The sequence below is a fragment of the Annulohypoxylon truncatum genome, assembly GCF_022578515.1.
Source record: "Annulohypoxylon truncatum strain CBS 140777 unplaced genomic scaffold F4807scaffold_51, whole genome shotgun sequence".
In the NCBI taxonomy this organism is placed as follows: Eukaryota; Fungi; Ascomycota; class Sordariomycetes; order Xylariales; family Hypoxylaceae; genus Annulohypoxylon; species Annulohypoxylon truncatum.
In genome coordinates, this window is record NW_025953837.1 from 24,058 (window position 1) to 37,549 (window position 13,492).

Genomic DNA, 13,492 nt, shown 5'->3' on the forward strand with positions numbered 1-13,492 from the left:
CCGGAATGATTACTTGGATGGCTTTCTTTTCTTTTCCTCCCCCTCCGCGCTGCATTCAGTTTATGTATGAAAATGTACCTTCTTACATGACTGGAATGCTCCCATACAAAATTAGTTGCTTGCAGATACTGTCAATGAAACCTTTGATCTGCACTCTTGATAATGGAATCAAGTAGGGTCAGATACCGCTCTTGTGAAACGTGACATCCAATCAAGGACTGACAGCTGCTACCTACCTCCACCCCCTTAGCCGGCAGCGATATTAGTGAAGATGAATGTTCAATGACGACCAAAAGCTAGATAGCAGCCTTCTAATATGTACGCGAAGGTATTTCTACCATCTGCCTTATCTCATGTTGCCCTGTTGAAATAGACACACTTCATGAGGATTTTAGTCTACTGCACCGAATAATATCTGATATACCACTTAACATACTCCACATCCACATCATATCTAGTTAGACTGCTCAATTCCTGCATGAAGTTGGAGCACCTATGCGGCACAGTACGATATTAAAAGCCATCAAAATGAGCCTTGATCCTCCATATTAACAGAATACTAGACTAAGTACTACGATCATGGCTTCTACTAATAGAATTATTGAACTGTCCTCGCTTATTGCGAGGGAGACGGCGTTGATAAATGATTTTCTTGTCAAGAACAATCTACCCACCCCCTCGCTGGACGCAGATGCCCTCCAGTCCATACCTATACCAGACAGTGCTACCGATATCGAAGCCGCAAGAACCGCAGTGATTGAGGCCTGCTCGGAACTAAAGGCGTTGATGACCGGTCCTAAAGAATTGCTAAGATTCAAAGTCAGTTTCTTACAAGTCTGTCCTTGATGGGCTTTAATTAACCATATACCGTTGACAGTGGACTGCTTACGCCAGCGTGAAAGCTATTCTTCGGTTCAAACTGGATAGGTCCTTCCCCGTAGGGGAGTCTACTTCGTTCGAAGCCATGTCGAAGTTCTCCGGTCTTAGCGAGATGAATGTTCGGCGTCTCGTCAGGCACGCCATTATCAACCATCGTTTCTTCCAGGAAAATGCGCCTGGGGTCATCACGCATTCTGCTTTAACTGCTATTCTTTCCCGTGATGATATGGCGCGCAACTTGCTTGTTGTTGAGCTGGACGAGTTTTGGCCGGCGGGTGTCAAGGTAACCACTGCTCCCGTCCCCGAGAAATCCGAAGCTGAGATGGTGTGCTGATGGGATGGATTAAACAGATGGCGGATGCTCTAGAGAGATGGCCAAACTCGGAAGAGTGTAACGAAACAGTAAGGCATCCAAAACCTAGCCCAGGTGCTCGTAGATAGTGTGCTGACTTGCATTACAGGGGTTCTCTCTTGCGAACAACAGCAAGAAGAGCATGTATGATATATTCGCAGAAAACCCCAGCCGCGGGGAGAGGTTCGGGCAATACTTCGCCCAGCCCGGAAACGTCGACGACGGCATTTTCGACAATTACCCCTGGGGAGACAAGCAAACCATGGTAGACGTCGGGGGTTCCTACGGCAGCGTCGCCATTGGCATCGCCGAGCGGTTTCCGAACATGATGTGCTTCGTGCAGGACCTGCCAGACACGGTCGTGGAAGGAGCTTCGCGGGTGCCGGCTGAGCTGCAGAAGAGAATCACTTTCATGGCGCACGATTTCTTTACGCCGCAGCCGCTCAGCGTGGACGTGTACTTTTTCCGCTCTATCTTCCACAATTGGGCGGATAAGTACTGCGTCAAGATCCTCCAGAACCTGGTCCCGGCCCTGAAACCGGGGGCCGTGATAATCATTCACGAGCGGGTACTCCCGAGTTTTGATAGTATGGACACGGTAGATGCGCGGAGAGCGATGTAAGTTTCGCACTTCCTAGATAAAATATTCTTCGTTGTTTCCGATGAGTCTACTTATGTAGCTAACATTTGGCCAGAAATCTGGATGTCGGGATGTTACAGCTCTTGAATGCGCAGCAGCGCGAGATACACGAATGGCCCGAACTATTCCGCCGTGCGGATCCTCGATTCCACTACTTAGGTGCCCACCAACCTGCCGGCGCGATGCGTTGGATTATCACAGCTGAGTGGAGAGGATAGGGATAGTATTATGCGTTGTGCTGCTGATAGGGGGTAGGTTTCGCTCTCACGTAGCACAGACCCACTATAGGGGTTGCCTGTTTTCCTTACAGCAGTATTATCACAAATAAATTTCAATTAATTCACGCGTTCACCATTCTCGCAGAGTCTTAGATACTATCAGGTGGAACCTAAATTCCTTTTAACTTGTGCTCATAGGCTGTTGCTATGGTATCTAAACATGACTATCTGATTTTTCTAGGTACTTTTTGGCACCGTTTGAATGGCTAAGATGCAGACATCATGGATGTTTGAAGGCTTGAGTCATATATATGTGAAGTCCTATAAAAGCATCTGTAAGTCTAAGCTCTGGGTTATTAGTTAGTAGGTCTAAGCATTCTATACCTTCGGGGACCTCCGTTTGAATAGGGGGACGAACTGGCTATTCCAGCTACTTCAAGCCCATTCAAATATTTATATATAAGAAAAAATTCTAAAAGCTACACTTCACTTTCTTAGCCTTACCCAAAGTCAATAATGGACTATGGCTCATAGTAGCCCTAACCGACCTTTCTTTGAGGCCAGAACGAATATGTTCTGTGTCTATCGGGCACAAATAGACCGTCTTCGCCTAGACCAAGATGTATTTAGGCTACAAGTAGCAGCGGACCGGATACTTGTACTTACCTAGGTAACATCACGCGACTGCTGCTACATTGACACTTAGAAGGAACGAAATGATAAGAGCTAGACGAGGCCGCCTCTTTCTTGGACAATATAGAACCATAGAAGTATCAATTTAATACGCTTCCACAAATCACAGTCCGGTTACCCTCCAGAAATTACTTCCGCCCACAAGCTGTAGCGAGCGTCGCCGTGACTACACTTTGCGAATTTGTATTAGTTATCATACTTTCGTAGTTCAACGAGCTTCTTCAAATACAAGATGCCTTCCCATATCGCCAAGCAAGTCACAGTGGCAGCAGGTGTACGACGAGTTTATCACCGTCTTCAGAACGGGTAACGATGAATATATTTCCTTCCTTCCTGGCAAATAGATTTCCCAGCACTTCATGGATCTCATTCCGTTTGGGTTGCCAAGAATAAGGACTTGTTGAAGACAAGCGGGCGTCTGCTGTGGTTCGAGCGTATGCCTTTTTCTCTTAATGTCACAGGGAAATAGGTGCATCTATAGCCCCTGCTAAGCCCTGCTCTTGCACTTATAATATTACTCCTCCTGGGAGCATTTTGCTCTCCAGATCGTCCCGAACCTTCACCCTTATTCCTTGGTTTTGGCCCATGATACTTAACCAGGCGGCGCACTTCGCCGTCATGGGCCACATGTCCGTCTTATTCCACTACGCCTGCCGAAGCGATCTTTGCTAGACGCTTGTTGTGTCATAAAGTTTCGGTATGTCAGGTTTGCATAGCACAAGCAAGTTTTGCTGCGGAAAGAAGAAGAAGAAGAAGAGCGATATTTCTGAGACCACACTACCTCTCACATCAACATTCACACTTCTACCATCCATCTAGCCGCTCTGGACTAGGAGCCGGTTGAATATAAGGATTTAGCTACTAATGAGATCTCTTCGCATCGTATCTCACAAACTACAGCTACACATAAGTCGATAGGAGTGTTAAGATTTCTATAAATATCAACTAAGTACATCATGTACTCATACTGATGACACTCCTTCAGCGTTCAATTCTCGTTCTTTTTTCCTTATTATTTCTCTTAATTACATTACCAGGCTCCCGAGCGAAATCCACCTTTAACAAGCAGTGGACAATATCACGTACCCTCAAATCAGGGGTTTTCAAATGTCCCATGAAACAAAGACAGATAAAACCACGGAACGACTTTGCTCTGTTCTTCGCGAATGAATACTTAGGGTAGACGGTTTCGGACCCACGATAGATTTCTAGTTCTGATGAGGATGAGATCCCAGATCGCAGAGGGAACAATCGAGGCACCTACTTCATTTGATCCAAGATTCAGGAATCAAAGGCCAGGATTACTTGTGATCAATATGAAATATGACATGATCATGAGCACGCAGTTCCTAGACCATCACGTCGCCCTCAAGAATTGATTGCAAAGATGAACGATCAATCTTACTAGACGGGTAAAGATCTAATGTATTTATAAGTCTAAACCTAGAGGGGAAGAGGGCAACTTCGGAGTTTCCCTCATTCCACATATGGTATGTAGCAAATCGCAATACACCTTATCATGAAACCGTGGCAGTGGGTTTCCATATCTTTTGTATTGTACACGTCTAAGTAGAGCGGGATATATACATTCAACCCACGACCTCCTCGCACCGCTGGCACAACGCGTCCTCCTTAGGCGCGACGTAGCGCCAGCAGCGGGGGCACTTGGCCTGCGTAGGGGGCAGCACTACAGCCTTCCCCTTAGCGCCGCCGACTTCGAATTCCTGGGTATAAGCCCACTTCGCGTCCGCGGGGGGCGGGGCGTTGATCTGGACTGACGAGACGACGAACATGTCTTGTAACTCGTCTGCGTATTTATTTAGTACCTCCAACGTCGCGGAATCCTCGATGACGATGTTGACTGAGCTCTGCAGGGACGAGCCCAGGACCTTGTCGGCTCGGGCAGCTTCGAGTCCCGGTTTGACAGCGGCGTGGACGGACATAAGTACCGGGATGTCTCTTCTTAGTGACGTTAGATCGCGCGTGAGTCGACTTGGTTCAATTATAGGGTCGGTGTAGACTTGGTGAAATGGATATACGAAAGACCTGTATTGCGATTGTCAGTTTATGAAACACGGAGGGACTTCGTTAATTTTCAGTTTAACGCACGGGTCTTGTTTCACCCATTCGGGGCGGTGATCCCACGCCTCCTCGACGAGCAATGGCGTCATTGGTGCCAGCATCCTCAGAAGGCCTACTAGTATAGGCTCAATGACGCCTCCGCCGTCCCCGCAATAGAGTCGATCTTTTAGAGCCTCAATGTAAAATGCCGACAGGTCGGTTGTTGCCCATCTATTCAAGGCAGAATACCCCTTATAGAACTCATGATTGTCGAATGCTTCTCCCACTTCTTGCATGGTATCTTGTAACTGTATAATGGCGATGTGGTCCAGCGCGGTCAGAGGTGCGGTTCGGGCGGATTCATGTATTGAACCAAGTAGCATCTTCACGATGACTCGATACCTGATCAAGGCCGCATGGATTTGGCTGAGGACTAGAGCACTAATAGCCACATCCCGAGTATAATTACTACTAGCTACCCACAGCCTTAGAGCATCTGGACCTAGAGCATCGTAGGTAGGTTGTCCCTGAGCTGCTGCTTGCTTTTTCTTCGGTTTGATAGGTGGCACGATAGTACCGTCCATGACTTCTTGCGGCCCTATGACATTTCCCAATGATTTAGACATTTTATTTCCGTCTTGGTCAAGAGTGAACCCGTGCGTGATCAGCTGTTTGAAAGGGGCCCCTTTCTCGAAACGTGCATCTGCTTGTGATCCTGCAGCAATTCGTGTGAGAAGACTGGACTGGAACCATCCACGGTGTTGATCAGTTCCCTCGAGGTAGACGTCTGCGCGGCCTGGCATCATAGTCCAACTACTCCCGCTGTCAAACCATACATCCATAGTGTCTGTCCCTCGTCGGTATTCCCCCTGATCCCTTAGTGAAGGCGGGATCCAGGCTGTGTCGTCCGGGGCGTCCGACCACCAAGCTTGTGTGCCTCTCTCTTTGATAACAGAGATGATATGTTCGACCACTTCTTCATTTACCACGGCCGCACCTTTGTCGTCGTATAGAGCAGGAATAGGAACACCCCAAGCACGCTGTCGAGATATGCACCACTCGCTTCGGCCCTGGATGAAGCTTTCAAGCCGCTTTCTACCAGATTCCGGAATGAATCGAACATCTTTTATGGATTCGAGGGCCTCTTGCTTGATGGATCCAACATCAGCGAACCACTGCTCGGTAGCTCGGATAACTACGGGTTGCTTCGTTCGCCAGTCGTAGGGATACTTGTGCTCGTGCTTTTCTGCCCATAAAACGTCGGCATGCAGTTGGAGAAGACTGAGCACATCCTTACCGCCACCTTCGATCACTGAAGGGGCCGATAGTAGTGCTTCGGGTAGATCGGGGAAAGCATCCTCTGTGAACCTGCCGTGATCATCAATCGGAGCTACCACGGGAATACCATGCGAGCGACAGACTTCATAGTCGTCAAAACCGTGACCGGGAGCGAGATGTACGAGTCCAGACCCCGAGTCTGCCGATACAAAATCTGCATGTATAATGGGTTGTGGAGTACCGGCCTTGCCGCGAAGTCGGTTGACGTACTTCAAACCGGCTAACTGTCTGCCTTCGAGTGTACCAAGAACCACAACATGGTCTTTCGCGCCGATTTTAGAGATAAACGTATCAAGACGGCTCTTAGCGACGAGCAGAGCATTAACTCCAGACAGAACAATACAGTATTCTAAGTCATCGTGAATAGCAATTGCCCTATTCGCGGGTAACGTCCAGGGAGTTGTGGTCCATATCACAGCGTACAACTGTCCCTCAACCAGGGCCTGGAATTCTTGGAATTGGGGGAGCGACCTCCACTCATCGGCAATTTGGAATCTGATCCAGGCTGAATTCGAAATATGATCGTCTCGGTATTCTAGCTCGGCCTCGGCCAAGGCAGTTTTCGAAGAGGGTGACCAGTATACGGGCTTAAACCTACGATAGATCAAGCCCTTCTTGATCATCTGTTGGAATAAACGAAGCTGGCGGATCTCAAACGCGGCATCCATCGTAGTCCATCTCTGGTCCCAGTCGCCCATGACGCCGAAAGACCGAAATCCCTTCATCTGTTTCAAGACAGTGTTGGATGCCAGGTTACGAGCGGACTTCCGGATCTCGATAGGGGTAAGTTTAGCCTCCTCAGACTTCTCGAGAGCCTTGAGCTCGATTGGAAGTCCATGACAATCCCATCCTGGAATATAATCTACTCTTCGGCCTACACATCCCTAGGTATAAGACACACGTCATTCAGGAGTTTGATATAGTTTGCGTCTAACTAGAAGCTGACCTTGTTGTATTTTCGTTCTTAGAATCATATCCTTCAAGATCTTATTCAGCGCATGGCCGACATGAAGACTGCCATTGGCGTAAGGAGGGCCATCATGAATCACAAATGTGTCATCAGCAGGCCGATTTTGCCTCTGCCACTCATAGAGACTATCAGCGCATCGCTGAATGTACTGCTCCCGGAGTTTAGGAAGAGGTCTCGGACTAATCCGACAAAATTAGTTTGAGTAGAGCAAGACACGCCAAAGCAATTGACCTACGGGAACGTAGACTTCGGCAATTTCACCGTTGCCGACCATGATTTCGACATGGTATGCTCCAGACCATTGTAATGGCGGTAGTTATAGGGGATATGTGAATTATGAAAATTCAATAATTTTATTTAGTGAAGCGCTGGTTAGCTAAGTGGTCGTTATCGATAGACAATGAAGCTTGAGCCATTCAAGTGAGGCTAAAAAGGTACCAATCCCAGCTTTGTCCAATGAATTCGTCTCAATTCGTTGAGCCTCAGCCACAGGTACGCGCCTCATAGGCAGCTACGTCCCTGTAAATGAGTTATCGATAAAAGATGACAGTGACCTCATAAGCGACTTGCGCATTGATTGTCTTTACGCCGTTTACAAGTACCGAATCCTATCGTGAAATGCATCGAGCACAATCTTGCCATGGCGCCAATACGCCGATACCTCCGCATAACCAAGTATTCCGTCATTGAATGTCGCATTTACCTAGATAATCCAGCACTTGCCCAGACTTGGCTCCTGAATCCGAGGAATCCGGCGCTGCCAAGGGTTATCGAGAGTGTGCGCCCGCTCGTATTACCCAAGCTACGTGAGGAGCGAGAGCGAAGTAGGAAGCGGAGTACCAAGAAGAAAGGCATCAAGGATGTTGTAGTCGAAGGTAGGTCTCATTACCTAGCATCTAGCATCTAGCCTACATAGAATCCATATCATGACAGTGGACAACGGACAACGGACCCGCAGAGAAGCAGAGTACTGTACATTATCTATCACGGGACCCTGCGCGGTGCTTGAGAAGATCTACCAGAATGATGCAGCGATGTAACACATTATAGATGATTTCGAGGTATCCATATTCCTGACCGAGACAAGCACCCGCCACGCGCTCCTCACGAAGCACAAGCACTTCCACGACACCACTCAGACCAAGCTAACCTCTAACTCCGGACGCCTGATTGGTGAGACCAACGAGGCACCCATCGACGTCGATGCTACGACAGGACTGGGCCCAGTAATCAGACGTGAGGAGAGCGACGACGAAGATGCTGCGGTGACCTTGGCAGCCATCCCAGCGGCAGATGAGACCGCAGCGGATAGCAACAGTAGTAGCGGCAGGCGACCCAAGCGCGCACGCAAGAATACAGAAACAGAAGCAGAAGCAGAAGCAGCCGTAGATCCCGACCAAGATGTGGAGATCGTCTCGGATAGCCAGGAAGAAGATGATCAAGACGACCAGGACGACCTGTTCGTGCATGACGACGACACTAGCACGAGGCCGCCACCGTCCAAACGTCGCAAGGGATCAGCAAGAGAAGCGGGTGAAAGTGCCGAGGCCGAGGCCGGGGCCGGATTGGACAAGGACGACAAGAAGAAACTGGCCATGGACATCTCGTACGAGGGATTTTCTATTTACGGGCGCGTGCTGTGCCTCGTCGTCAAGCGCCGCGACGGTAACATCGGCTCCGGCCCCCAACAAAAGCAGCAACAACAACAAGCGGGCCGCGGCAGCAAGGCCGCCACCGCTTCTGCGGCCGGGAGCCATGCGACGAAACCTGGGGGCGGAGGCCAGGCTATGATGGAGAACTTCATCCTCTCCACCCAAGTGCCGGCGGGCGCTGAGCCGTCGTGAACCACCACGAACCATTCGCAACATATTACTAATACGCTATGAACATCCGTCCCTCTCTCTCTCTCTGCCTCTCTCTACACGCGATGGATTCGCGCGCGGTAGCATTCATGCACGTCACCCCAATCTTCGAACCACGTGGGCTGTAGGATTCGGTCGACCGCTTCGACTTCTGACGAGGGTTTTCATCTATTCATGCGCGCCCGGCTTACTAGTCGCATGCGGGACGCATGTCGCGTTCCAGAGCGATCTATTCGGCATGAGATGCCAGAGTTCTCGAGATATGGCAGATCGTCAATCGTTGATCGGTTTTTTTATTATTATCGTTGCGGTGTGGTATGCGGGCGTGGCTTAGCCAGCATCGTTGTTGTTGACGTTGCTGTCGCAGCAAACTCAGATCCTTCTGCGGTGCAACCGTCGCAATATACCTACCTATCTACCTATCCCATCCGCGCCACCAGATTCTTCTCAGACCTTCGCCGTGTCAGTGTCGTGGATTCTCCATAGATGCATTACCCGTACATTCATAGTACGCCTCCTTACCTAGGCCACGTTGTATGTGTATATGCGCATGTGTATGTACATGTGTTATGCAAGACCAATGCAGCCTCCTACTAGAGAAGGGGAGATAGGCTAAGCAAATCAACATACGCAGACTAAGACTTATTAGCTAATCTCGATGGTTTTTTTAATCTAAATGAATTCCCTAAGACCGGCTTCGCTCGATGTATCGTGACGTACGGATACGTTTCTATGCAGAATGATTTGAAATCGTTGACACTTTTTTTGCAACTAGAATTGTACACCGCCTGTCTAGCCCCCAACCCGTAGATATGCCGATTCGGGGGTTTCCCTGCTTCTTTACTCTGAAGAATTTTTCGTGAGGGGAGTTCAATTGGCAAAGTCTTACGCTAGATAGATAGACTCCGTGGAGATTTACATGAGATGTGGATGTATAGACTTCCACGGGACTGACTGCATGTTTTAGTATGTACGTATGTATGTACGTATGTGCTAAGAAAGTGAGAAATCATGAGATGAGAGAGTGAGAATAAGGAAGGCGGTCTGGTCTTGGTTTTTACTTACCCCTTGGAGCTAGATACTTGGGCTAGAGACGAGTGGTCAATTTAGACTACCTACCTACTAGACGCTATGGATAGGTAGCTTACGCACGAGAGGTTACGTCAAACATTAGGATCTTCAGTAACAAACTCACGAGAACCGTGGGGCAGGTAACTACCGAGCCGCGCCGCCGGATCCGGGCCGTAGATTATGTGCGTGATATCGGGGCTGGGGCTCACGTAAGGGGTTGCTGCTTCCCGTGCCGCGCCGACACTTCTCGGCTCGTAGTTCGGAGCAGCAGAGAGAGGTCAACGATGAGTTGATTTCCAGATAATGGTTTGCGAGCTCGTTCTAACTTCCAATATGATTTGAGTGATACTTGCCTACAGATGGGTTTGGAAGAGCAAGTTTTTAGCTCCATCCTAGTGGGAGTTGTACTGAGTATAGGAATAGGGGTATACGATCTTTATTACACTATCCTACGAGAGGGTTCAGTAAAGATAATTCGTGTCATGGAGTCTGAGCCTAATATGTTTGAGGAGTTTTGGTTCTAGCATTTTAACTTTTTCTCTTTGCGGAGGATGAATGTCCATATACCTACCTAAGTAACTAGTTCCTATACTGATGTAAAGCCAACTAGGTAGTTATATTACCATATCTTTCTGAATATAAATTTCACACAATGACCTTAACATATTCATGCGCTTCAACTAATACCTAAACTAGCTCTAGGCATGCTTTATTTGGACAAGCCATTATTTCAAGGTAGCTTCGAAGCTTAGCCAAATTGGTAGATACGGTCAGAAAGGAGGATATCTCGATCGTGGTAGACGTATCTGTACTCGTCCATCGAAATATCTAGTCATTATGTATGTTCCTCGTTGAGACGTCAAGAGCGTGGGCAGGTATCACAATGCAGGTGGAATGGTGCACACCGTCACCAACGTACAACACGAAGCAATACGACACATCATACTCGGCACCAGAACGTTCACACCGAGGACATCATAGGATTGACCTTGTTAGGCGATCATTTCACCTTGGCGGTGATGATGAATTTTGTGGCTTGAAATCTTCACTGTGGTTGAACGATAGTAATGCGCGCACGGAATTGCGACTCCCAACACGCAGGCTCTTGGATTCCTAACGTGGAACTGTTCGCCGCGCTTTGTGATGTGTCAATATGATTATTGAACAATATTTACTGCAAATATTTCTAAATTTGTCTACATGCGCTGCCTGCCTAAGGGAAGGACTACCAAAGGGTGTGCGAGTGTCTACCTAGATTGCGACGTGCTCGGGGAACCGTAAATAGATGCCTAGAGCAAACAGGTCTTATCGCCGACCTAGTCCTAGCGAAGCTCCGGCCGGTTTTCATGATATCCCCGCATAGCCCGGCCGCATCGGCGGCCGTTGTTTGTCTTATACGTTTTCACATTGCGGTGTCGATCGACAAGCAGTAGGCCAACAATTGTCTGTCTAGGGTTACTGGAATCAGGGTTGGTTGTGGTTAGGAGTTAAATTTGGAGTATATCATCCATCCAAGGATGTCTTCTCATGTCGTACCGAGAAGGAACGGTCATTTACCGCAGTCCCGGGCCTGGATACTAGCCCCCCGTGCATCGGGTTTTGATACCCCGGTTGCGGCGGAGTGCATGCGGAACTAAGGCGGCTAGATCAGGTATTTTTGAACTGACCTCTCGTAAGCGCTCTTCCAGGTTCAGTAAAGAAAGTCAGCAAACAGGTCCGTGGCGCATTCTATTATGGTTATGACCACCCATAATCTTTTTTGAATTCTCCTAGTCAGGAGGTCAGACTCCATCCAACCGCGACTACAGGACTAATGCGCGCGGTAAGCATATAGATTGTCTATGCGATATGCGAACTGCATCTTCTTGATGCTGTAAGCAAATCCGTCAAGACATGCTAGGTAGACATGGCGTTTAGATGTTTACAGGCTTGGGCTGGCTGAGCTAGGCTGGGCATGCAAGTTATCAAACAAAGTAGAGTCGGTTCGTTAGCCTCTTTCTCGTTTGGCGTTTTGGCGTGCGGCGACCACCCCTGGGCTCTACTCAGCCTGCCTGCGCTACGACATAAGATAGATAGATGTACAGTACATACGAAACCATGCTTCCTTCTTACCCCAGTCGTCATGTCATCGTTGGGAGTGCAAAGTTCGCCGAGTTGGGGATGGCTCGGGATCCACGGAGATTTTATTTTACTTTTCTGATTAGGTATTTATTCTTATTTTTACTATTGCTACCTACACTACCCGTCGTCGATCGGATATTGAAGGCAGGATCTGCTCTCAGCAGGCCCCAGTGCGGTCTATAATGCTCATAATATCATCGATAATTCATACTCTATAAGGGTGTATCGTCAGCTGACGATAGGAAATATTACCTTGTTTGAAAGTGTCGTTTCCGTCGGTCATTTAGGAGTTAGGTTGCGCAATCCCGGTAGGCATTGGGTATTACTAGTATTGGCAAATAGAGGCAAGTAGAAGCAAGTAGGAGGGTATACTCCGTACGTCCGTTTAGTGTATATGTGTGTATATGTCACTGTATGAGTAGGAGAAGAGGGTAGAATGTATCACCACATCACAAATAACGGTGTCGTGCCGTACCGTCACTCACCCCTCCATCTTCCGCATCCTCCAATTATCATGATCTTTCCCCTCTGCCCTGACTGGTGTGACACACACCAGCGTGGGTAGGGCGGGAGAGAAGTTCCTTGGGAGAGTTTACTATTGGCCGATCGGGAGATAGATCGAGACATAAGATTGGCCGAGAGAGGGAACGAGAGGGTTGCGTGAGGTCGGACCCCTCCCCCTTCGTCCCTCCTTCGTCGTCACGACTGATACTATACCTCGTACATAGCTATCTCCTCATCAAGCTTATCGGGCTGCATCTGCGGCCTAGGTCCCAATCCTATCCTACGCGTACCATTGGGACTGTGCCTCCTGGGACACGTGTGTCGCGAGATTGCAGATCAGAGACGCTTGGCGAACCCAGAGCTTCGGATTCCCTCGGCAGAGTGGCGGGGGTTTTCCTCCCTCGCCCTTCGGCTTCGTTCACTCACTCTTCTCTGCGGTGATGAATGCGATGCTACGGTCCATTAACCATACATGGGACCATCCCTTTTCCGCGTCGTATGATAGGAGAGAGATTGGGGTCCGCGCCGATCAGTAACCACCCCCGGACCGCGGTGTTACTTATTAATCGTCGAATACGACGGTGGCTTGTTCAGCCACTCGCCGTGTCGCAATTCGATCACTATTACATACTCCGTAACATGTGTATGACTGCGTACGTATTGAATTTCGTCTTGTTGGGCAGGGCCCCCACTGCTACATATTTCATAACACCTTTGATGATGCGCCATTAGAGTGCTGCCCACCCTCTCCCGCACGCGATATACGCTTCGTGGTGGAGGGTT

The 13,492-nt window shown here is 48.7% G+C and overlaps 3 protein-coding genes across 3 annotated transcripts; 2 read left to right on the forward strand and 1 right to left on the reverse strand.

Moving 5' to 3' along the window:
- The first annotated feature begins 466 nt into the window (after nt 1-466).
- Nucleotides 467-2,216, forward strand: F4807DRAFT_317199 (S-adenosyl-L-methionine-dependent methyltransferase). The gene is made up of 6 exons (XM_047995125.1): nt 467-505; nt 564-819; nt 878-1,162; nt 1,231-1,281; nt 1,341-1,849; nt 1,927-2,216. Exons 2-6 carry the CDS (start codon nt 580-582, stop codon nt 2,087-2,089), a joined length of 1,248 nt encoding a protein of 415 aa, XP_047849300.1. The 5' UTR covers nt 467-505; nt 564-579; the 3' UTR covers nt 2,090-2,216.
- A 1,634-nt stretch (nt 2,217-3,850) lies between these two features.
- On the reverse strand, nt 3,851-7,564 carry F4807DRAFT_445607 (isoleucyl-tRNA synthetase). The gene is made up of 4 exons (XM_047999745.1): nt 7,387-7,564; nt 7,128-7,330; nt 4,892-7,055; nt 3,851-4,828 (listed from the first exon to the last, which is right to left on the reverse strand). Exons 1-4 carry the CDS (start codon nt 7,434-7,436, stop codon nt 4,372-4,374), a joined length of 2,874 nt encoding a protein of 957 aa, XP_047849301.1. The 5' UTR covers nt 7,437-7,564; the 3' UTR covers nt 3,851-4,371.
- Nucleotides 7,565-9,675, forward strand: F4807DRAFT_445608 (uncharacterized protein). Its single transcript, XM_047999746.1, has 2 exons — nt 7,565-8,026; nt 8,202-9,675. Exons 1-2 carry the CDS (start codon nt 7,792-7,794, stop codon nt 8,993-8,995), a joined length of 1,029 nt encoding a protein of 342 aa, XP_047849302.1. The 5' UTR covers nt 7,565-7,791; the 3' UTR covers nt 8,996-9,675.
- Nucleotides 9,676-13,492: the final 3,817 nt, after the last annotated feature.

Coding starts and splice junctions, on each gene's coding strand:
- F4807DRAFT_317199 (XM_047995125.1), top strand. CDS start 580: ATGGCTTCTACTAATAGAATTATTGAACTGTCCTCGCTTATTGCGAGG. Junction 820..877: donor AAGAATTGCTAAGATTCAAA/GTCAGTTTCTTA, acceptor TACCGTTGACAG/TGGACTGCTTACGCCAGCGT. Junction 1,282..1,340: donor CGGAAGAGTGTAACGAAACA/GTAAGGCATCCA, acceptor CTTGCATTACAG/GGGTTCTCTCTTGCGAACAA.
- F4807DRAFT_445607 (XM_047999745.1), bottom strand. CDS start 7,436: ATGTCGAAATCATGGTCGGCAACGGTGAAATTGCCGAAGTCTACGTTC. Junction 7,331..7,386: donor TTGCCGAAGTCTACGTTCCC/GTAGGTCAATTG, acceptor TTGTCGGATTAG/TCCGAGACCTCTTCCTAAAC. Junction 7,056..7,127: donor AAGAACGAAAATACAACAAG/GTCAGCTTCTAG, acceptor AGGGATGTGTAG/GCCGAAGAGTAGATTATATT.
- F4807DRAFT_445608 (XM_047999746.1), top strand. CDS start 7,792: ATGGCGCCAATACGCCGATACCTCCGCATAACCAAGTATTCCGTCATT. Junction 8,027..8,201: donor CAAGGATGTTGTAGTCGAAG/GTAGGTCTCATT, acceptor AACACATTATAG/ATGATTTCGAGGTATCCATA.